The 22,769-nt window shown below is 54.2% G+C and overlaps 7 protein-coding genes across 7 annotated transcripts; 4 read left to right on the top strand and 3 right to left on the bottom strand.

Moving 5' to 3' along the window:
• Positions 1 to 1,543: 1,543 nt before the first annotated feature.
• Positions 1,544 to 2,443, bottom strand: INS49_009669 (uncharacterized protein; the record flags this gene model as incomplete). Its single annotated transcript, XM_043170397.1, has 1 exon — positions 1,544 to 2,443. The coding sequence occupies one exon, from the start codon at positions 2,441 to 2,443 to the stop codon at positions 1,544 to 1,546; it is 900 nt and encodes a 299-aa protein (XP_043024962.1).
• Positions 2,444 to 3,312: 869 nt separating this feature from the next.
• INS49_009668 (uncharacterized protein) lies at positions 3,313 to 7,576 on the bottom strand (the record flags this gene model as incomplete). Its single annotated transcript, XM_043170396.1, has 6 exons — positions 3,313 to 5,047; positions 5,764 to 5,913; positions 5,990 to 6,043; positions 6,103 to 6,879; positions 6,937 to 7,146; positions 7,218 to 7,576. The coding sequence occupies 6 exons, from the start codon at positions 7,574 to 7,576 to the stop codon at positions 3,313 to 3,315; spliced, it is 3,285 nt and encodes a 1,094-aa protein (XP_043024961.1).
• Positions 7,577 to 11,821: 4,245 nt separating this feature from the next.
• Positions 11,822 to 13,238, top strand: INS49_009667 (uncharacterized protein; the record flags this gene model as incomplete). The annotated part of the gene is made up of 3 exons (XM_043170395.1): positions 11,822 to 11,947; positions 12,008 to 12,993; positions 13,052 to 13,238. The coding sequence occupies 3 exons, from the start codon at positions 11,822 to 11,824 to the stop codon at positions 13,236 to 13,238; spliced, it is 1,299 nt and encodes a 432-aa protein (XP_043024960.1).
• A 278-nt stretch (positions 13,239 to 13,516) lies between these two features.
• INS49_009666 (uncharacterized protein) lies at positions 13,517 to 15,932 on the bottom strand (the record flags this gene model as incomplete). Its single annotated transcript, XM_043170394.1, has 7 exons — positions 13,517 to 13,562; positions 13,743 to 13,948; positions 14,108 to 14,431; positions 14,504 to 14,755; positions 14,840 to 15,170; positions 15,260 to 15,385; positions 15,502 to 15,932. 7 exons carry the CDS (start codon positions 15,930 to 15,932, stop codon positions 13,517 to 13,519), a joined length of 1,716 nt encoding a protein of 571 aa, XP_043024959.1.
• Positions 15,933 to 17,623: 1,691 nt separating this feature from the next.
• Positions 17,624 to 19,088, top strand: INS49_009665 (uncharacterized protein; the record flags this gene model as incomplete). Its single annotated transcript, XM_043170393.1, has 2 exons — positions 17,624 to 17,918; positions 17,971 to 19,088. The coding sequence occupies 2 exons, from the start codon at positions 17,624 to 17,626 to the stop codon at positions 19,086 to 19,088; spliced, it is 1,413 nt and encodes a 470-aa protein (XP_043024958.1).
• Positions 19,089 to 19,714: 626 nt separating this feature from the next.
• On the top strand, positions 19,715 to 20,959 carry INS49_009664 (uncharacterized protein; the record flags this gene model as incomplete). The annotated part of the gene is made up of 1 exon (XM_043170392.1): positions 19,715 to 20,959. One exon carries the CDS (start codon positions 19,715 to 19,717, stop codon positions 20,957 to 20,959), a length of 1,245 nt encoding a protein of 414 aa, XP_043024957.1.
• A 618-nt stretch (positions 20,960 to 21,577) lies between these two features.
• Positions 21,578 to 22,572, top strand: INS49_009663 (uncharacterized protein; the record flags this gene model as incomplete). Its single annotated transcript, XM_043170391.1, has 5 exons — positions 21,578 to 21,588; positions 21,650 to 21,715; positions 21,779 to 21,931; positions 22,009 to 22,348; positions 22,417 to 22,572. 5 exons carry the CDS (start codon positions 21,578 to 21,580, stop codon positions 22,570 to 22,572), a joined length of 726 nt encoding a protein of 241 aa, XP_043024956.1.
• Between the last annotated feature and the right edge of the window lie 197 nt (positions 22,573 to 22,769).

Here is a 22,769-nt window from a genome sequence, read left to right as displayed (position 1 = left end):
ATATTAATAAACCATTTTAATTAATAATATTGCTTATTATATTTATTATATTATTATTATTTCTTATTATTTTAATAAAGTAATAATAAAAATATATTTAATTTAAAAAAGAAAGTAGTAAAAAGGGGAAATAAGTAATATTAAGGGAAAATAAAAAAGTTAAGAATAACTTTTATAACTTAGCTATTAAAAGGTAAATTAATTCCTTTCTTTATATTTATTTATATAATAAGATATAAATAAATATATTATTAATAAAAATAAATATTAATTTAGTTCTTTTAATTATAGCCATTAAATTTAAAAGTTATTATTAAGGTTATTTAAAGCATAATAAATATGCATATATTAAGGGTAGGGAAGTTTACTATAGTTTCTTATTATAATAATTACTTCTTTATATATTAAATATTATTATCATTATAAATTATGCTATATAAATTTATAATATTAATAATATTAATTAATATAATTAAAAGGTTATCTTTTTAAGCTTTATTAATTTATAATTACCCTTATAACTATTAATTAATATTAGCTAAGTTATATATTATAATATAACGTTTAGTTAATATAATAATTAATTATTATTAATTATAAAAGAAAAGAAGGCAAAAGGCCTAATTATGCTAGCTATTTTATATGCAGCGCTAGGGCTGCTGCCTGCTAGGCATCCTAACGGGCCAAAGCTGCCTAGTCCCAAACAGTCCTCCATACAAACAACACCCATTATTCCCACAGTTAACGTCATATGCTTAAGACTGGTGTGGACTGCAAGCTTTTTAAAGCCATGGTGTTGGTGTTCAATCCTATCACACAGCTAAAAGAAAATTGAATTATTAAGATATTATATAGTTTATTAAAGACTCAATGGCTCTATGATAAACAAGCTTAATTGTTTCTTAATTATATGGCTTAGTTTACCAGAGGTGTACAGCTGTGGTAAGATGATCATATCTCTTGAGGAGCGTTGGTGCTTGGTTAGTCCTTACCTGAGCAGCAGGGTAGTCTGTTTTTCTAGCATGGAGTTTCCAGCAGATGACGGAAATCTTATACAATGGTCTACGATGGAAAAAACAGTCAAAAGAAGCTTTAATGCGGATTGTAAGGTTGAATTGCTCTGCCTTCCAGACCGGTCCCTCCCCGCTGCGCCGTCACAGGAGCCCTGTCAACAATGCCAGGGAGGTCGGCAACGGCATGCCCGGGTTTCCATTCCGTTTGCTAATCCTCCTCAGGAACAAACAAACCGGCGTCTGAATGGCTTATAGTGTTGAATCCTTCAGTAATCCGAAGGACTTTCTCCCGTCCGTGATTCAATTGGGCCCGCAGTGTTGATAGGTCGTATGTGCTCGCCCTCCAGGCCCGTTGGCCAATACTTCCCAGGCAGCACGAATCCCGGATTTGGGTGGCTCATGGCGCCACCTCCTGTAACGGCTTGCTCTCCCAAGTCCGTCTGTGTCACATTCCTGGGCTTGAGTCAATGTTTGTTGGTCCAGATGGCCCATGTCTGCAGCGTCACGATTTAAAGGAGATCTGTCGCCCATCAGGATTCCTCGTCTGTGCCGAACTCACACATTCGGTAGTCTTTTGGCGGTTTCCAAAGTTCAGGGTTGAACACAGCCCCTTCCGTGACTTTTGCCGCATGTTCGCAAATCAAACCTGCGACAGCTAAATGGCCCCAAGATTCAGCCTTCGAAATGGCGCCCTTATAGCCATTTACACCACGATCACCACTCAAAGCATTAGCTTTGAGGAGGAACTTAACCATGTCCAAACGTCCATAGTGAGCAACGATGTCTAAGGCCGTATCTGTGCCGCCCAACCAGCACGATGGTGCATTGATGTCGGCGGCCTCGCGGAGTAAAAGCACAGCTAGCTCCAGATCTCCCTTGGTTGCTGCCGCTGCTAAAGCCGTCAACCCGCGTTTAGCAGGCGCGGCATTGACGTCTGCGCCTTGATCGATCAGGAGACGGCAGATTCGAATTTTGCGTTGATGCTCCTCCTCGGTAGCTGGATCCCACAAACAGAGGCCTTGTAGCGCGGTGCGGCCGTTTAAGCCGCGTGCAGGACTGTTGACGTCGGCCCCTTGCTGCAGAAAGAGGCAGACAAGGGTTTCATTCCCACGCTTTGCCGCAGCCTGGAGAGGTGTATATGAGGCGTAATTATCAAAAGAATACGCGTTGATGTCGGATCCCGAAGCCAGAACCTGTCGCACGAGTTCCTCCCGCCCACCTGCATTGACAAGGGCTGCAAGATGGGGACCTGGGCTCAACTCTGCTCCTTGCTTGTACAGGTATTCGTATATTCTCAGTCTCTCTTGTCTCTGCTCCCTAACATCACCGAGGTCTGCCGACCAGTGCCATGCGAAACATGATTCCAGGAGGTCAGCTGGGAGAGTAAGCGAGGTGTTGCCTTCCATCAATGTGCCGAGAACATATTTCATCTTGGCCAATGTAACGCATATGCCTTTGCGAAGAAGGCGGTTTACGAACTCAACAGGCGCTGAATCCTTAGGGGTGACAACTAATCTTGCGCCATAGCTGTCCAAAAGTTGCATCATCTCCACACTGCACCCGCCTTTCCGTGTGCTGTAGGGAGCGCTAATTGCAAGAGCCTGAATACTGTAGCTCCCGCTTTCCGTAGTGCTGAATGCGTGTGGGTCGACGCCCTTCCGAAAGAGTGATTCAACGGCTTCGAAGTTGTTGGATCCCGCCGCCTTTATCAACGCCCGAACTCGCCTTGGTCGCGAAACCAGTCTCACGGAAAAAAGATCCTGCCAAGCTACTGTGAGTCGGCTGATGTACTTTTTCTCGTTTGAGGGTATATATATCCTTTGTAATAAGAAGAAAAGAAAAACAAAAACTTGAACGTAAAGTGTACAGAGCCGGGGATTAGGTCCATAGAAGGCCAGTGCGAGCGTGAGACTCAGTCCAAGCAAACGCCCTCAAGGCTAACTACACGCTTCGCAACGAGGTAAGACGGCATGCTTAAGGTCCACAGATAGCAGCGTCGATCAGCCTTGCAGCTTCTTGAACCAGCCCAAAAGCCATGACATAATCTTCAATTACGGTCCTATACACATGGAAGACATGCTAGCAGCCAAATAGTTCATGCTTCACCCTAACGCCATGAGGACGGAGAGGACGTGTTTTGACAATATCTTTGGCCACCTCATTACTGCCATTGGGAAGGGAAGTGACGTTTTTTCTTTAAAATCATATTTGTATTCATAGTGTCTAAACAGACTTACCGAAATTGACCGAGTTTGCAGAAACGACACACTTACCTCACTTGCCTGTTCCTCAAGTGCTTTCATTGTGCCCTACCAAAGTGAGACATATCAACGCCAGGGCCGAATCCCGCCCACCCACTCTGCACGTTCCTATCAAAGGAATCTCGGTTGTAAACCAGCAAAAACGGCTCAACCCGCGCATACTCCCTGTCCACAGGCCCGACCTCGGCCGCCGGCAGCGACGCCTCCGACTCGGGATCCGTCTCCGAAGCATCCTCGTCCCATGCCGCGCGCCTGCGGAGCTTGGCCTGGTGCTCCACGACCCACTCCAAAAAGCCCTCGGGGATGACCTCTGTACGGCGGTACAGCCTGGCGACGGGCTGCGCGGACCCGGGAGGGCCGCGCACCGGCCGAGGCAGCATCGTTCCACGGCCGTTGAGCTTGGATAGTGTTTCCGCTCGCGTCGCCTGCGCCGCGGCTTCCCTCCGGCGCATGAAGACCTGGAACGCGGCAGATAAGTAAAACTGCACGTCATCCACGAGGGGCGGTTCGAACTTGTTGTCGTCCCGGGCTTGCGCCGCCGGGTCGTGCAGGAGGCCTGCTGCGACGCCGTAGGCGACCAGGGGCGTCCGCGCGGGATCGCCATCCAGCACCCTGCCCCTGCCGTCCGCGTAGGCGCCCGTGGCCTCGATAAGCTCCGAGGACATGTTGGCAACGTCGAAGTGGGCGGCGGCGTCCTCGCGGGGCTGGGCCACAAAGCTGCTGCCGCCGTTCTCGCGGACCTCACGGTCGGCGAAGTCCTGGATCTCGACGAACCGGGCGTACTGGGACGCGGTCGACGACGGGCGCTCGCGGTCCAGGTCGGTGGTGCCGATCGAGGTGAGCAGCAGCCGCTGGAGGTTGGGGAAGGTCCTCACGACGGCGTAGCAGAGGTACCTTCTGGTCTTCCTTTGCCCGAAAGCCCTCGCCGACACCGCGACCGTGGTCACCTTTGCCGCGTCAAGGCTGTTCAGGAAAGAGACAAGCTTCACGTCGGACCTTTTGCGCTGTCCGAGCGGGCCGCGCTGGCCGGCGCGGCTGAGGAAGTCGGTCAGGTACTCGTCGTCGAGCAGCAGGACGTCCCGCGTGCCTCGGAACCCCATGCCGAAGGGCTTGCGGTCCGAGTCCCGGAACCGGAAGAAGGACCGGTAGTCATCTCTGGCTTTCTGGTGCTCTCTGACCCTGGCGGCCATGACGGCAGCCTCACTGTTGTTTTTCCTCTCGAGTCTTCTGATGATATTTAGCGCCATAACCTTGATGTTCCGCCATGGCACCTCCGAGACTGGGGCGGGCTCCGATGGGTCTCTGCCAGCTGCGTTGAGGACGGCTGCGGCAAAATCGAGCGACTCACGAACGGTTCTCTTACTTGCCCCCATTGCCAGACCCCGCCTGAGGATTTCCCCCGGGAAGTCTTCCAAGGGAAGGTCCAGCGCTGGGCAGGGGAACTCCTGGATCCAGCTGGCATCGCAATGGGGGTTGGAGACCTTCTGCCAGAGGAAAGCCTTCTCCCAGTCCAAGTCGTCAGTCATCCTGAGGTTAGACTGCGGTCTGAGGTGGAACAGCCTCGTTGGGTAGTTGACATACCTTTTGTGGCCTCTTCTGTTGCGCATCCCCTCCAGCACCTGAACGGGAACGTCGTTGGGTACCTTCAGCCTGGCGAGCTCCTGTGGCTGGCACAGCCGAAGTGCGGGAGGGGCGGGAAATTCGAAGGGCCGTTGGCTCGTGTGCTCACCCGTGAAAGGGTCAAAGGGGCCCTCGAGAGCCTCAGGACCCCTTCTGGATGGTCGTGCCATGTTTCTGGCTCGGTTGAGACTATGGAATGCGTTGTATACGCTAGGAAACCTGGCTTGGTAAATTTCTGAAAGCGGGAAGGCCGCTCCGTGCAGTGCTTTTGGTAAAATGAAACAAGTCCTGAAACTGATGAATGACTGGACCGAATGTACTTATCTATGAAACCCTACCTCGAGTCGAAGACAATGCTTATTGTTGGAGCAGAACGGAGTCTAGAACATTGTTGAGCAAGGAGCACTACTAGTATCGTCATCTGACTCGCCCTCTTTTTATGTCCTTTCACCAAGGCGGGATGTGCACATGTACATCTTTGTCACACTATCAGTAATCCGACCATGAAAGCACACAGAGATTCGCTCACACAAAGCTTCGAGAGTACCACACATGAAAATCCTGTTGAGCAGCATGGGATTTCTTGTTTGTAAATCTAAGTGGTTCGAACCAGTATCCCGAGGTCTGTCCAAGTTTGTAATTTGCATGGTGCCGATCATACCTCATCCCACCTAATAATCAAAATGAAAGTCCCCTCGTGTTCATAATAGGCCGAGCCAATGGCTACATGTATCCGTGAGTGGATTCTAGATGAAGATGGTCTATGCGTAATGATTCTACGCAAGTAAGCTCCAGACGCCGGACACTATTGAAAGTAAACGGCCGGTGAAAAGCAGAGTATGCGGCGATGTGAAAATCAAAACTTCAACTGCCTTGGCTTGAGTTTGACCTGCCAGTGGCCACTGGCAAACTGCATTGTGATGTACTGCCTGAAGTCAATGTCCTGACCAGGCACCTCGATGGCATCGAAGCGGCTGAAGATGTTGGCGGCCACCATGCGCATCTCGGCCCAGGCGAAGCTAATTACGAGGCAACGCGGTCAGCGAAGAGATCAGGACATGGGGCTGGGACTTTTGTTTTGTTTTGTTCACTCACTTGATGCCTATGCAGGAGTGCTTCCCGCCGGAGAAGGGATAGTACGCATCCATACTATGGAACAATGGTCAGCAAGATGGAACATGTACACGTAGTGTAAGCATTTGACTTACTCGGGAGCTGGTGCGCCCTCTCTCTTGCCCTCTGGCAACCACCGCTCGGGCCAGAACCGCTGCGCCTGGGGCCAGTGCTCCTCATTCAAGTGCAGAGCCCTGTAACTGGCGCTGACGACGGTGTGAGGCGGAAGCCTGTAGCCCATGATCTCAACCCACTCACCGCCCGTCCGACGGCCCATCTCGGATGCGATAGGGTGCATCCTCAAGTTCTCCTTGATGCACGCCTCGAGATACTCGTACCGCGGGTCCGTCCGCACCGTCTTGGACGTGATGATGTCCTCGTCCATGACAGCGCGAGGAGGCAGGCTGGCCAGCAGCTTCGCCCGCACATCCGGGGTGCGCGCCAGCTCGAGGAACAGGCACGCGACGGTGCCGCTGGTGGTCTCGGACCCGGCGAGCAGCACCTCGGCCATCTGGTCGATGATGTCGCGGCTTGTCATGACCGTGCCCGTGTCGGGCTTGCGGCCCTCGTCGATCATGTGCTGCAGCAGGTCCTGGCGCTCCACGTCGGCGCCCTCCTTGCCGGCCTTGGCGCTGCGGCGGCGGACGACCGCGTCGATGGCGGTGATCATCTCGGCCGGCCAGTCGAACTTGATGTCCCACCCGAGCTTCCGGAAGAACTTCTTGACGTAGACGGTCCGGTACCGCTTCGCGAGCCCATCGAAGATGGAGCGCGGGATCGACTTCCATACCTGCTCGTCCACGCCGTTCTCCACCTCGGTCTGGTCTGGGTTTGTCTGCCCGAAGCCCTTGCCGAAGGAGCATTCTCCCATGCTGCAAATCACCGTGCGTCAGTTACGTGTTGATGTAATCCGGCTTGCTGGTACTCACATGTCGAGAGCTACGTTGTGGAGGTCTTCCATCAGATCCACCTGGAAGCCGGTATGTTTGGCAAGTTGGAGATCGCGGTCGATTGTATTCTGGTACTTGGACAGCAGTGCTCGAACGGTGTGTTGGAAGAAAGACTCCAGGTTGTCGATGTAGTTGACAGTGAAGGCTGGTGACAGGAAGCGCTTCAGTTTCTTGTGAGGCTCGTACCGGCTGTCCCGAAAAGCTTTGGTTAGTCTGGAAGTATCTCGAGAGCTGTCAGATCAGAGGCCCGTGACACTTACATCTCCCCAAAGAGACCAGGACTGAGCTTGTCTCGAGAGATTTCAGAATACATGGCAACCTTGGGCAGGTCCACCTTGACCAAGATCTGCTTGAGGGCGTCTTTGTCTGACACCCAGATCTGGCGCGGGCCGAGACGAACGATAGAACCATAATTGGAGTGGGCTTCCTCCACGGTCTTCCAGATCTCTCCCGTTGAGAAGCCCCATTTGAGGTGTATCGTGGTCAGCGGGGCGTACCATGGCCCTGGTATATCACGCAGCGGCGAGCGAATAGCTCTTAGAGTGCTTAACACCGATTTGACAAGCAGTGAAAGTACAACTAGCACTGCCGCTGCTAGTATCAGAGTGGCGGCCGCCATTTTGTATCGACAGGCTTGTAGTCAGGTTGTTCCAGGCTCCTGTCACTTGGGAACAGAATCACGAAACACAGCCAGCTTGAAGCGTGGCAGTCCTTTGCTCGTGTCTGATTGGAGATATAATGGTAGGATAAGGGGACTCGAACCAGTGTAGTTGTCTCTGGGACCTCTAAGCTGAGCAAGTCGAGTGCGTAACAGAGGCTTTGAGCTGCAAATAAAGTACACTATACAGCTCCTATCGTCACCACTGGGAAGTACCATTATTTATATACTATAGGAGCTCAACTATCACGTCCCATCTTCCCGCAAGAACGACGAGGTCCGGTTCGTCTCAGCTTCCCGGCCAAGGGCTCAGCCTAGATGGGCATGGGTAGCGCGGCTGGGGCTCACTGGCAGAGAAGATATCATGCGGCATAATTCGGAGATTGAAGCGGCAAGGACACGGCATGATCGTGGTATCAAGCCCACTCGCATCGCCCAGGGGCCTGATTCAGGCAATGCTCGCTTGGGTGACAGATCGGGTCCGCGAACCGATCATTCTGGACCTCAAAAAGTGTTTTCACAACGTGGGACATTGTTTCACTCAAAACACAATGCTTAACACGACCAGAACGAGACAAACCCGGCTTGTACCCGAGTGAGCCTACGTAGTAACAAAGTCTACTTTAAAACCAGGCTATCACAATGGCCGAGGCCTAATAGAATTGTCAGGCTGAGAACAATTTCGCCATCTTCCTCGGTTCCGGGGGGCTTTACCGCCTAGCAAAGTGAGGGGAAGATGCTGCGATAGACTCAGGCTCCCTGTCGTCATCGAACGATGAGACGGGATATGGTCATGAGTGTGTGGGCCTCTTTATGATAATTACTATCGTGATTGTTCTGTCCTGCCCATAGCCTGGTCTCCAGGCGAAGCTTAACAAAATAAGGTTTATCTGCGGGAGGAGGAGGAGGAGGAGGAGGAGGAGGAGGAGGAGGGGTTTGGTATGTTTAGCGTAACACTTCCGCGGCTGTGGGCCCAACTATGCTCGATCTAGAACCCCGGAGTCAGCTCGTGGGGATACTCGTAAACCTTAATGCTGTACCATGTAAATCGACAATGGAGCATATCCGGCCACATGGAGACTGCCCGCACCCGCTCGGTTGTGGGGAATATCAGCGATAGCTGCGGGCGAACACAACTTAGGCAGAGATTGGCTTCGAGAACTTGCATCGACACATGGCTCTCACACTCTGTACGCGCGCTTACCTTTCGCATGTTAGCAGCATGCCAGGGCAGCGATGAGCAAAGTAAGATTTCAGGCATGATATCCGGTGCTGAATGATATCCAGGGCCCGGTCTTGACTTCGAGCTGACTGTCTGAAAGTTCACTTTCTCAGCTTTTGCCGAGAGGGACTGCATTGACTAACAGAAAGAATGACCAGTTGACTGTCGTATTGGGCTATTGGCATCTGGGCCCGACGAGTGATGAACACAAGTGTGCCATAAACCCGACGGCTTGGGAACTCCCTCAGCGAAAGGCCGTGTCTAGGAGAGGCTGAGGCCAGGGCCCTTTGAAACATGTCAGGACACTGTAGAAAGATAGTTTGGTATACCATGCGATCGCTTCGCTGCCCAATAGAGAGACCGACGAGTCTATTTAAGTTTTGACTAGGGGACCCGCCCGTGCGGCCTTTAACCGTCGACCAACAGGAATTCTCTATCCCTATTTCTGTCTCATGGTCCCTTAATCAGGCACCGAATACTCGTACAGACCGGCCACTTACGAGGTGGCATATCGTATGTTTTGCCGGCCGGTTCAGCACGCGTGAAGGCGTCAACTTGGCCGCCCCTGGGCAGTAGATACGCTGACTCGTTTTGGGAGTGAGTGCTGGTAGACCTGCGACGCGCAGGCAGCCAGAACCGCCAATCTTTCCAAGACGGGGCCAACTGTGCCGAGGAGAAAAAGACTTTTCAACCCCTCGTGCAGTACCTGCACACTTCTGCAGGTAGTAATAAGCAAGACTAAAAGTCGAAGTTTCTCACCGCCGGAGGGCCGTAGGCAGAGCTGTGGAATCAAGAGGCCAGACCCCTCGAGTCTCGAGGAAGTGGGTCTGAGCGGACCGAGCGAGCGAGAGATCTAACGCTTGGGCGAGGCATATGCAATGTGCAGCAAGTGTGCAGATTATGATCAAGATTAGGGGAAGAAGATCACTATTAGCGACGATCTTTTTTGGAGGGGTCTGATACATTTCTGGACCTCTCTCCTTCCCCTGACCCTATGAGCAGGAGACTGGCGGCGGCAGTCTGTCGACATGCTGTTGACGCACGTGATCACGGTGTTTGGGTTGCAATGCAACATTGGAGGCGAGCTAAGCGCAGAGCCTGCATTTCACATGTCGTGCGCATGCTGTGTGTGTATGGTGCGTCAGTCGCCAAGGCCTCTTACCTCCTGGGCAGGCTATTTAGGCGGCATTAGCCTCGCCCAGTGCTAAGTTGATGACGCTACCATTATCCCCTTTGAACTGTGACCACGCCGGGCGAAGTTGGGGTGAGCCCACTGTATCTTTTGGTCGTGGCAATGGCGCGTTTCGAAAGGGGCGTTTCAAAAGGGGGGCAGGGTGGTCCGGCAGTTGGTAACCCTGGTAGTAACCCTCGCACTAGAAAGTGGGTACTCGAGTCTTTCTCGGCAGGTGGGAGGGAGAGCAAGCTGTAACTTCAAGGCAGTGTGAGAGTTTTCATCAAGGTTGGAAGGTCCGGGCTGTGAGCATGTTGGGCCGGCAGGAAGGAGTGTCACTTGCATGCCATAGCACGTGCGAGGCCGGTTGACTAACCGTTTGAGGATGGGAGCACCGTTGCAATGCTGCAGTAGTCTAGGAACAGGTAGTACTCTGGTACTACAGTGCACCACCATTGGCCTCCTTTTTAATTCCCTCTCTCTTTGCCTAACTTTCACTCACTCTGTCTCTCTCCGCCTCCCACCACAGAATTGTACACTACATGCATTGTGGTGTTTGTTGTCCACGATTGCATCTGCTTGTGCCAAGTGCCTGCCCCTCCCGCACGCCAGCAACTGGCCCCAACGGTTTTCCTCTATCCCCGCCTCCTTCCCTTGAGGAGAGCAGTCTCTGTCCTCAAAGCAACCCCCCTGGTTGGCTGTGAGGCTGCTCGCCCGTGGGGGCCCCGAGCCGCTTCCAGTTCAGGCCAGGGATGCCCCCTCCACACGGGCTCATAGCCAGCATAGCGGTCCACAAAAATAGCTGGGCTGAGCTTGGGACCCTGAATTGGAAGCCCTTGCCAGCCTGCCTGCCTGCCCAACTGCCAACTCCCGCCGCCCCTCTCCCCGGCCCACCAGTGCCAGTGCCAAGTTCCCACCACACGCTCGCTCCGTGCTCAAGCTACCCACGCAGTCAGACTGACAAAGAATCCTGCTTGGCAGAGTTTTGCATGTGAAAACCCCCTTTGGGCGTCCCTGGCGTCTTGGCCCCCTGATCAGCCTGCCAAGCTCCAATCCAAGGCCACGGACCTGCACGAGTCTAGCTGCATGGGACGTAGCCGAATGGTTGATCTAGACTGCAATCTGTCTAGAAGCGTTCCAGAGTTTTTCCTTCTCCTTCTTCTCAGGGGGGAGACGGGATGAATGCGAGGAAAGGAGATTGATGGAGTCAGCCTGTGCCCAGCGCGCCAGCGTGCTGTCTGCGCTGCTGGCGAGTAACCCATCTGTCCATCCACCCACGCGAGCGTCTATGCGTCGTCCATCGCCTTTCACCGCCAGGATGGGGCCGAGACCACTGGGCCGAGCCGGGGCCATTCACGGACTGGGCTGCTCCTCGATCCATCTCGCTCTTCAGGGGACCGGACGCCTGGACGGGGGACGGGGATCCTCAGTTCGGCTCAGGGTCCTCTAAGGGTCCTTGGGGTCCATGGGGTCCAAGCAATCCAGTCCCAAGTCCCAAACCCACCAGCAGGGGTCTCACTTGTTGATATCGCTCGAGCGGTCGGGGGTGAAAAACTGTTGATATCGTGTCCAGATCCCAAACCTAGAAAAAAAACTTCCCTGGTCCCCAAACCAGACCCTGAGACCCTTCATTCTTGAGACGAGACGAGTTACTATTCTGTCTCTCTTGCCTGCGCAACAATCCTCCTCTCACCCTTCACAGCCAGGAAGAGTCCAGAGTCAGAGTCTGCTTGCCTTGGGAACACCACATCGAGGTCTAGTAGACAGACAGTGAGAGAGAGACAGGGGACAAACTGGGCCTGAAGTCATAATCATGGCTACCGCAACCACCACGGTCCAGACGAGGAGCAGGGCGGCGAAGCAGCAGGTGAGCCTCTTCCCCCTGCCCATAATCACTGAGGGGCGCACTGCACCTTTCAACATTGCGCGCGCAGCGCTGGTCGCACAGGAAATCCCTCATCACAGCCAGCTCGACCAACACTGACACCATGCTTCCCAGGCTGCTCCCTCCGCTCCGATCAAGCTCGAGGCCGAGACTAAGGGGCAGGAATTCCCCGATGTCAAGACCATCAAGAGTTGGATCCCAGAGCACTGCTTCCAGCCCACGGTCGCCCGCTCCATGAGCTATGTCGTCCGCGACTATGCCATGGCCCTTACCCTGGGCTGGGCGGCTCTGACCCACATCCCTCAGATCGAGAACTCGCTCTGGCGCTCCGCCGCCTGGATCGCCTATGGCTACATCCAGGGCCTCATTGGTGTCGGTATCTGGATCCTGGGCCACGAGTGCGGCCACGGCGCCTTCTCTGTCCACTCCAAGTTCAACGACATCATGGGCTGGGCCATGCACTCCTCGCTCCTCGTCCCCTACTTCAGCTGGAAGTTCAGCCACCACCGCCACCACCGCTTCACCGGCCACATGGAGAAGGACATGGCCTTCGTGCCCCAGACAGTCGCCGACCGATCGCGCAAGCGCCTCGCCAACCTGTACATGGACGCCGATCTCTTCGAGGACACCCCCATCGTCCAGGCAGTCAAGCTGTTCTTCCACCAGCTGGTCGGATGGCAGACATACCTCCTGACCAACGCCTCCGCCGGCAAGGGCAGCTTGCAGCGCGAGGGAGCCAGTTGGTTCCGTGTTAGCCACTTCGAGCCCACCTCTGCCGTGTTCAGGCCCAACGAGGCTGTCTTCATTGCTCTCTCCGACCTCGGCCTGGCCCTGACCTCAGGCGCCTTATACTACGGCTCCACCATCTACGGGTGGCAGACGATTGCTCTCCTCTACATCGTGCCTTACATGTGGGTCCACCACTGGCTCGTGGCTATCACCTACCTCCACCACAACCACCCCGAGGTGCACCACTACGAGGCCGAATCTTGGTCCTACGTCAAGGGCGCGCTTGCCACCATCGACCGTGACTTTGGCTGGGTTGGCCGACACCTGTTCCACAACATCATCTCCGACCATGTTGTCCACCACCTTTTCCCGTAAGTTCAACTGCCCGCCGCGCCTGTCGATGAATCTGGCACTAACACGAAACCACAGTCGCATCCCCTTCTACAAGGCCGAAGAGGCCACCGAGGCCATCAGGCCCAAGCTCGGCAAGCTGTACCACCGCGACGACCGCTCGTTCCTCGGCCAGCTGTGGTCCGTCTTCACCACCTGCAAATACGTCGAGCAGGACCCCAACGAGCCCGGTGCGATGAGGTGGGCCAACCTCAAGGAGAATTAGAAATTTTTCTTCTGTTACTAGATGGTTGGGTTAGATCTCATTTTGGGACATTTCGACTCGAGTTTCTTTGTGTTCTAGACTCGATATTCTCCAGAGACTACAGACCATGGGATAGACAGATCCGACCCGCAGTGGCTGCGGGTCATAGATCAGAGGCCGGGCACACCTCGGCTTTTATGCTAGATTATAGACGGGCTGCTTTTAGACCATAGAGAAAAGAAGACTAGACTAGTTGATACCAAACTATGCCAAATCTCTTACTCCTACGCACCACACAGCTACTCCTCACCATTGTCAATGTGAAGCTTTGCGTCGACCAGCTGCCTATAAAATCTACACGTCACATCTTCAAATACTCGCGCAGTAGTCGGATTTTGCGTAGACGAGCAAAATCATAAATCTTGTTCAAATTGTTTCACAGTAACTATAGAAGATTGAATATAACCTCAGCGGCTTAAAAATCACAATTCCCGCTCAAATTTATTCCGCAGCCTTTCACCATACCTGATGAAGAGCAAAGGAGCAGGGATAAGCACACATGATATACCGGCCAGCAGCGTGTTCGCCAAGCCCAGCCCCAGGCTATCATTGAGCGAGGTGCCGACGAGCGGCAGGAAAGCACCCAGGACATAGCGCAGCAGCGTCGACGCGGCGATGGCGGACGAGGCGACGGCCGTGAAGGCGTCCACGAGGTAGGTGTTGAGAGGTAGCTAGCAGCGGGGCGCGCACACCGAGTCAGCCTTCGTTCGCCTAATGACCCCACCTTCATCCAAACAACAGCAGCTGAAAGGCGGGGGGGGGGGGAGGGGAAGGGAAAGGTCCTGGGTAGGAGGAAGCAGCAGGGAACATCGCAGTGGGGAAGAACATACCAGCGTGAGCACCATGCCGGCACCGACGAGTGCACTGCCCACGATGGGCACGGCGAAGTGCAGCCCGGCCTGCAGGGACCAGCCATAGAGCAGCAGCCCCGCCGGGATGAGCGGGCTCGCGTAGACGATGGGCACGAGGCGGTTCTCGGGCCTGTGGCCGCTCTTGTCGGACAGCCGCATGGCAACGTTGTCCATGACGGTCGCGCTGAGGGCGACGCCGGCTGCGAAGCCGGCCATGAGGCCTGTGTAGACCAGCCCCACCGCGCTGGTGGAGAAGGCGTACTTCTCCTTGAAGACGGTTGGGAGGGTTGCTAGGAATATAAACTTTGACGGGGGTTGTGTTGTTAGATGTGCTTTTGTGTGTGGGGACTTCATGAGGTGGTGGTGGCTACTCACGATGTATCCTGAGACCATTGCTAGGTACATCGACAGCAAGGAGACGACTGGGTTGGTGAAAAGCAGCAACAGTGGCCTGCGCAGCGCCCGCGCTACCATTTTGTAAAGAGGCACTGTGTTCGCATCTGCAAGTTTGGAGATGTACCTCTTGTCTTTGGTTATCTTGCGCATGTCATGTGCTATGCGCCCCAGGATGACCTTTGGGTTTGTCTCCCGCAGCAGGAGCAGAGAGGCAACGGTGAGGATCCCTCCCTGGGTTCATTCAACCCGAGTCAGCCAGCATTCTCACAAATAATCCAGGTGTGAGAACACAAGGGTTTAGGGAAGGACACCCACAGCAGCAGCAGTGAAGTAAACTGTTGACCTCCATCCGTATGCATCGACCAGGGGCCCGCCAATCATGGGACCGACGGCGAGTCCCAGGAGAGGTGCGACGACGGCCACGGACATGACCTTACCGCGGAACTGCAGCGGCACGATATCAGCCATGGTGCCGGCGCCGACGCTGTTTGGGGCCGAGGCGGCACAGCCCGCGACGAAGCGGAGGATAATAAACGCCATCAGGTTCGGGGACCTTGCCGAGGCCAGGGTCGAGATGGCGAAGACGATGTTGGTGGCGTGGTAGACGCCGAGGCGGCCGAAGACCTCTGAGAGCGGGCCGAGGACGCTTTGATTCACTCTCGCGTCAGTATTCCCTTTCCTATAATCTCTCTCCTGTTTGCCCCGGTATCTCTTCCCTCCGTTAGAAGAACTTACAGTGGAGCGACCCCCCACCCCAGCGCGTAGATGGAGACGGCCATGACCCCGAGCAGCTTGCTCGTGTTGTGGAACTCGCTTAGGAGCTCCGGCACCCCTGGCGAGAATATCGCCGTCGCAAGCGACCTGTCACGCGAGAGGTTCAAGCTTTCTTAGTCCCACTGTAGGTAATTCCTCCCGTTGCTGGGCGGGTCTTGGGACTCTTGGTAGGCAAGGAAGTAAGGGAGGTGGGCCACACTCACCCGATGAAGAGGATCCCACTGACGAGGCCCATGTGTATCCAAATCTTGGTCCACGACCAGTTGGCGGGATTCTCTGGGTCTAAGTCCGAGTCCCAGTCGACGATGAAATCCTCCGGCCTCTTCTCCGACTTCTCGGCGAATCGTGGAGGTTCTGATTGTGACGGCGACCATAGCCCTTCCTGCGACTGCGACCGCCATCGTGCTTCGCTCGCCCGCTGCGACGCCGCGTTGGCCGCCAGGATCTCCCGCCATTCCTTGCCCCAGTCCGCCTTTTCATCCTCGAGGCTGAATGACCGCTCCACGAAGGTGGTGAAGCGCCTCAGGCTGTTAATCGATATCCCGTCGGCGGACATGCCTGACCATCGTGCCCTCGGCGGGAACCTCGGCGGGGTCATGGGCGAGGTCGGCATGCTCGATGAGTTCCCGTTCATCGTCGCGGAGGAGGCCGAGCTACGGCGGGATCTCATCTGCTCGGATGATTACTGTCGTCGGGGAAGAATTTCGAACCAAGGAGTGACGGCATCACTCTGCCTTCCTTCTCTGGCGCTTTCCAGGAGATGGTAGGCAGCTGGATGTACTACAAGCCCAGGATGTGTCTGTGTATCAGGAGATATCGGTACACTAGGGTTTCTCTACTGCCTGCGCGCCCGCTTCTCCCCGGAGATTAAAATGCTTTTCAGGCTGCTGAGAGGTGTCAAAGTTTCATCGCCCACTGCTTGAGGGCAATAATGCGAAATCTTTAGGAAGGCTGAGAACGCAAGGCGAAAGTCCCGGCTCGGCGCGACTGAATATTGGTCCTCAGCCCAGAGTGCGCGCGCAATACTGATGTATTCTTCACCTTGGCGACAATTGTGGATCCTACAATACTCGTCACGGTTATAATATTATTACTTGCCCCAAGTGTGCACGCAAATTAGCGCTGCGAAGGTGAACTCGCACTCGGTACACCTATTATGCAGCGTTCTTGGCTGCGGAGGGGAGTGGACATTCCAAGTATCAGCCTCTTGAAACACCCTCTGTACTTCAGGACCCTCCCCCGACCATCGGCCCTCATCCCAACTCGGGTGACTAAGGTTTCTCGCGAACTGCCTAATCGAGCACGACCCCAAACAGCCAAGGAGGCCCTGCTAAGCGGTACCTGGGTGACATCGAGTCATTGCAGCGCCGGACGCATGATCGTGCGGCGAGTGCTACCACGGGTTCACAACAACACGAATGAGTCGAGAGAGACCGGTGGGCCCGATGTCATCACCGCATGTCAGAGTCTAAATCGGACTTCATGCCCTGCCTCACCACAGGGACCGAGTAGGCCTGGCCCAGACGTGGAGAACAGAGTTCGGAACTGGTCACGTATCACGACCGAATTCTGTTGCTTGAGACACGAGGTATCCATGGCCATGGGATCTTGCCCATGTACGTAGTTGACTTTTGGAGAAAGATAGGGAACATGGCGGGCATTTCCTTTCACCCCGGGGTCTGAAATCCGAATAGGGCATTATGAGGCGAGCAGACTGTCGTACCCGGCGGCACCAGACTTTAATTCGGTATTTTCAGCCCAACTGTCTCAGCTCTACCTATCGGAAAGCAAATGTATAGGCCACATAGAAGAATTAACTCTGATAGTGGAAGTCTATTTCCAGGCGCAATCTGTCGGGTAGACTCGTCTTTCCTAGTAGATATTAGGCGCAGGTCGAATGGTTCTGTATTAATTTCCACCGAGGTCTCCAGTGCTCGTGACAGCCCAAGACTTAATCTCTGACAAGCGAATATCGAATAGGGTGCCGCAAAGAACAGTCTGCAGTGTCCGTGACAGCCCGGTCCAGAGCTGAAAGGTGAGGACAGGGCAGCTTGGGCGTGGCCGAATCGTGTCATTTCGATCGCAAGATGGGACTTGACATGGACTGACAGATCCGAGAAAGGACGACCGTCCGGTCCACAGGACCACCACTGTGTGTCATCCGACGGGTCAATTACTTGCAGCACTGTCCAAAGGCCGATGGCAAGAGGGCCAGACCGTTCCACGCCTCAGGGATGAGGCACATGATTGTGGCATATAATAACAGCAAGTGAATGCAGGTAAAGCGACTGTGTAGTAGAAATACCTCGCAAGACACTGACGAAGATGACTATAATCCCAAAAAGTGAAGTACCTGCCACCAAGCAGGCGGCAACGGTCGAGACGTTTCTGGACTTTGTGAAGGGTAACTCTCCGTTTTACAAAGAGTTCTGGAATACTGTTCCGTCTGCTTCAGCTTCAGGGACCACCTTAGAGCGTTTACCCTTGACGGACCACGCTGCGTACTGGCAGGCGAACACATGCTTGAACAGCAGTGTAGTTACGTTGAAGCAACAAGATGGCATAATATTCAAAACAGGAGGTAAACAAGCCCCATCTTCCTACATCACCGACGGCCACTGTACGTTTGGCGCAACTCGCTTAAAGGCAGATGCTGATCAGATTTGAAATAGGTACAACAGCCAAGCCCAAGGTCTCCTTCTACAGCCATGCCGAGCTCGAGGGAGTCTCCAAGTCCCTGGCAACAAGCCTGGTCCGGTGCGGGGTGCGCCAGGGTGACAAGGTCATCAACCTCTTCTACGCGGGGGACATGTACGGCTCGTTCCTGCTCCACATCCTCTCCGTCTTCTACCTGCCCATCCACGAGCGCGTCGGCGCCGTGCAGCTCCCCGTAGCGGGGCACGTCACTACCGAGAGTATGGTCACACACATACTGGAGTTCGAGGGGAGCGTTGTGCTGTCCACCGTGACCACGATGGTCAAGATGGCGGAGCTGCTGGCCGACGTGGGGTGGCATGGCAAGAGCGTGGCCGACAGCGTGAGGCTCTTGTTGTTCTCTGGCGAGGCGCTGTACAACGATCAGGTCGGCACTATAAAGAGGGCGTTCCCCAATGCCGAGCTGCGCAGCTTAGTATACGGGACTATGGATTGCGGAGTCATTGGGCTGCCTCCTCATCCAGAGGCGAAGGAGCAGTTCTCAGTCGCTGACGGCATTAAAGACCCAAGAGTTCATCAGCTTAACCGCCCGGGGATGATCGTCGAGATAATAAGAGAGGACGGGACAGTCACTACGGAACCAGGCACGCCAGGAAGTCTCGTGGTGACGAATCTGGAGAGGAGACTAATGCCTGTTGTCAGGTACCCTTCTGGGGACAGGGCGGAATGGATTGACCATGAGACCGGACTATTTAGAGTCCTGGGACGGGATCAGACGGCCATACGGCTTGGTCCAGTCTCTATCGACTTCACGCATCTTCGTGAAGCTGTCTCCTCTGCGTTGGGCAGTGAGCGTCATGTCTCTGGGATCCAGGCAGTGGTTGGTAGACAAGATGCCAAAGACCTACTAACAGTTCTAATTGCCTTCCAGCCAACATCTGGAGCTGAAGAGAAGGAGCTTAGACTGAGAGTGGCCGAGGAGTTGGGCAAGGCGAGACCAATGTTCAGAGGCCATGTCGAGCTCGGTCTGGTTAACCCTTTGCAAGTCTCATTCGTGAAGGCAGAAGAGCTGACAGTCAACGAGAGGAGTGGGAAATCGATCAATGTGGTCGACAAGAGGCTCACTACATTATAGCGATACTCTCACGTACACCAGAACAAGCACGTGCAATTAGGAGGGCCTGAATGATATTCAGTCGAACAATTGTGTTACCAACTTGGAGGACTCCCAGGAGACACGAAGCGTTCTCGCCCACGTAGCCTGCCAGTCTGTTTCCTTACACTTTCCCAAATATTGAAAGCTCCCAGCCCCCAAATGATTATGATTAGTGAATTCGTCTCTCATTCAGTTGAATGTAGCTTTCTATTGTTGCTGGCAAGTGAATGGCGCCGTCTGCATAACTTAACGACCGGCTCTCAGTTGCCAGAAAGCCACAAATACCCACTTCTCTCAAACCTCCAGACTTTTCGAAACTTCATCTAACCTCGAAGTTAATCCTATCTATTATTCATCACTTCACAAGAAAAAAATCGATCACGAAGCCTGCGAATCTGCATGCTTGCAACCCTACACTCTCAGCCTTCCCATCAGCCTCCTCACATCACCTTGGCCCGAGACGTCATTGCCTTCAGCAACTGCGTCAAGCAAAGAGCAACTATTTCAAGCTTACTGCCTCAATCCGCCCGCGATTCGTCGTAGCAACTAGTGAGTCCTCGGTGGAGTCGACGGTGACAGTATCTGAAGCTGACTATCACCAGACCATGGCCGGAAACATGGGCTTTCCCCTCGTTACCGAGGAGGACTTCAACTTCGCCATAGGATTCACCATGGAGTCTCCCCTCGAGGCACGCCTCAACACAGCTCGTGAGGACTTCAACCTCCAGTATCGTCACCTTCGCCAGGCGGACGGCCAAGACCATGCAGCCAGCGTTGATGGCGACCAAGCCTTCCATCTGTTCCCCAGGCTGCCAGCTGAGCTGCGACTCGAGGTCTGGAAGCAGGTTGTCAAGAACCTGCCTGTCCCGAAAGTCCAAGAATTTGACTTCGACCTTGCGTACGACGCCAATGCCGCCCCAGAGGGCCGCGCTGGAAACGGCTTGGTTGCCTGCTTCAAGCCTAAGCACAACCGCCAGCTCGCTGGCCACCGTGGTCTTCTCATGGCCTGCATCGACTCCCGAGAGGCCTTTTTGAATTCTAGCGACTATCACATGCTGCCTCTGACCTACCTCGTTGCCCTTGATGTCGAGAATACCACCAAGGAGAAAGTGGAAAAAGCCGAGAGCTTCGAGGACTACGTCAAGAAGACGAATGCCACGTTCAGGAAGAAGTATGGCACGATCGAGAGCAAGAAGACTATTAAGATTAGGAGGGTCGGAAATACTACTTTCAGAGTCAAGAAGATAACCCCCCAGGCCAACGACGTCGCCCACAAGATCACGGACAAACATTCCCAAGCCAACAAGGCCTTCGTTCGCGTTCTCTTGCCCGTCAGCTTCGAGCATACCCGTTTCCTCATCGACAAGGTGGCAGAGACCTTTGCCTACAAATCTGTTCACCCGACGCCACCACCGCCATGTATGGCTTTCGGCCGGGCTGCAGGACTCGAGTTCGTCCACTCGATCAAGAAGCTCGCTTTCTCCATGGACAAGAAGGCCTGGTTCAAGACCAGCCTCTTCTCAGACTTGTTCGCCACCTCTCTGGACCAGTATCGGGTCGATCCCAATACCCCGCCATACATTTTGGGCAAGCTCGAGGAGCTGTCCTACGCGAGTGCCAGTGCTGTGGAGCGCCAGTGCTGCATCGGTGCGGATCTGATCTGGGAGAGCGTCCCCACCATCGCGGTTCAACAGTTCGAACGACGGTCCAGTCCGTCGGAGGGATGGCATATCCTGGACTTGTACAGACTGCAAATACACCTGCTGAACCAGTGGGCTCGGTTCCATTCGGACTTCAACTTGCGCTGGGGAGGAGCCATCCGTCAGAAGTGCACCTGTCCTCCCCGCTGAACCGATACTTCGCTTTGCGACACCGAAGACGACTCGTCAGAAACTTTGCGGCACACAGACACGCGAGGTGGAAGGGAAGCGCAGGGAGAAACCTCCATCGCAATGGCTCCTTGTTCAGCCTTTGTCCCCAGGGCTGCTGTATGTTCCAGGTTGTCAGGGTTCTTTTCGAGGTCCGAGTCGGGGTCGATTGGAGGAACAAAGGCGGTGGATGAGGATTTGACCTTGGAAAAAGGAGTTGAGATTGGAACAAAACGGTGAAAGCGAGGAGTGAGGACATCGTCTCGTATTCTAGGCAGTACTTGGTCTGGAATGAGGAGATTTTACATGGACAACGAACCTGATTCCCTTCGCGATTAGTTTACTGCACTGCTCAGTGATGAAACAGTCTTTGTGTCTCATCTCGGTGAATGTACACGATGATGGCTCTGCCAGATGACTCCTTCCTCAATAATCCGCGTGCCTGCTGTCGTCTTTTGAATGCCCTATTTATGGCAGCGTGACGCCCAATCCCCCCACGTGGACTGCAAACGGCGCTGCAAACTCAACAGCACCCACTCAGGTTCAATACAGCCCACTCAGCCCTTAACACCCTGTTGACCCCAAACATTGCCTAGCAGAATGAATATCGAGTGAGCCCACGGCAGCAGTCACTGCTTTGATACGCAGCTTGCAAGATGCTGACGTTCCCAGGCGCCTGTGCGACATTGCCGTCAAAGCAATCCGACATACACTGCGATACCATGTCGGTGCAGAAGCGTAAACACTACCAACTCCAATGCGCCCTCGATCACTGCTGACATGATGCGGCGCACGAGATAGACTCGATGACGATGTCCAAGCCTTGATTAGACAAGAGATCCACGAGCTCTACCCCCTCCGCGCCGTAGCACAGGATACCAGCGTCGCAGACTTGGAGATTGCTTGCGACGCCGCAGTCACCGTCGCCGAGGCCTACAACAAGGCTGTTCCAGGGTGAGTCCCTCAAAGTGTCATTGCGTAATTTCGAGATCATGTAGAACACAGCTCTGACATGCTCACGGATCATCGAGCATCAACCTGCGATGGTTCTACATCTGCGTTCAAAGCCTCCTCCTCCCCGACCTCCTGCCTGCCGCGTTGCTTGATGGAAAGGTCGACCGACTTTCACGCAAATCCCAACAGCCACTCCCAAATATTTCTAGGTCTACATCAGAGAGCAAGAGTTCCCCACTGGCATTTTCGTCAACTCTGGGCCCCAACACGGCCCATTCCTCTCCCCAGCAATCAACGCCGCTGAGCAGCGCCACCACGGCCGTCCCCGCCAAGGCCGCGAAGGCTAAATGGGAGCACGACGAAATACAACGCATGTTGGAGCTCAAGGCCTCCGGGCTGCGCCACCGTGACGTCGCCGTAAGCCCCCCAAGTGTTGCCAGTATGTGTCAAGGGCTGTCAAAACCGACACTGACCAACTTCTCCAGACGAGACTCGGTAGAGGCCAGAGCTCGGTCGAGAACAAGTACGGAAGGGTCATGCATGAGAATGAGTGGAGGGACTATTCGACTTCGTTCGAGGCGAGCCTCCGGCCAGAGGAAAAAGACACGGAGGACGGGGGGAGCGAGGGTCCCTCGCCTTGACTTTACGACAACAGCATTTCACCAAGGTCCGAGAACTGGTGAGCGTTTGAACGGCTAGTACAGGAGAGACTATGGGAGCAGCCTCTGCAGTGGTGTATCAAGCACGATGAGGTGGGCCATGCAGATCTGCCTCGGTACTGTACGGGCATGCTGTGCCGTTCAGGATTCTGGAACTCACCGGCACATTCATCATAGTC

This window comes from Diaporthe citri (genome assembly GCF_014595645.1).
Source record: "Diaporthe citri strain NFHF-8-4 chromosome Unknown scaffold_4, whole genome shotgun sequence".
NCBI lineage: Eukaryota > Fungi > Ascomycota > Sordariomycetes > Diaporthales > Diaporthaceae > Diaporthe > Diaporthe citri.
The sequence above is the reverse complement of the archived record's forward strand: the minus strand, read 5'-3'. Positions and strand labels throughout refer to the sequence as shown.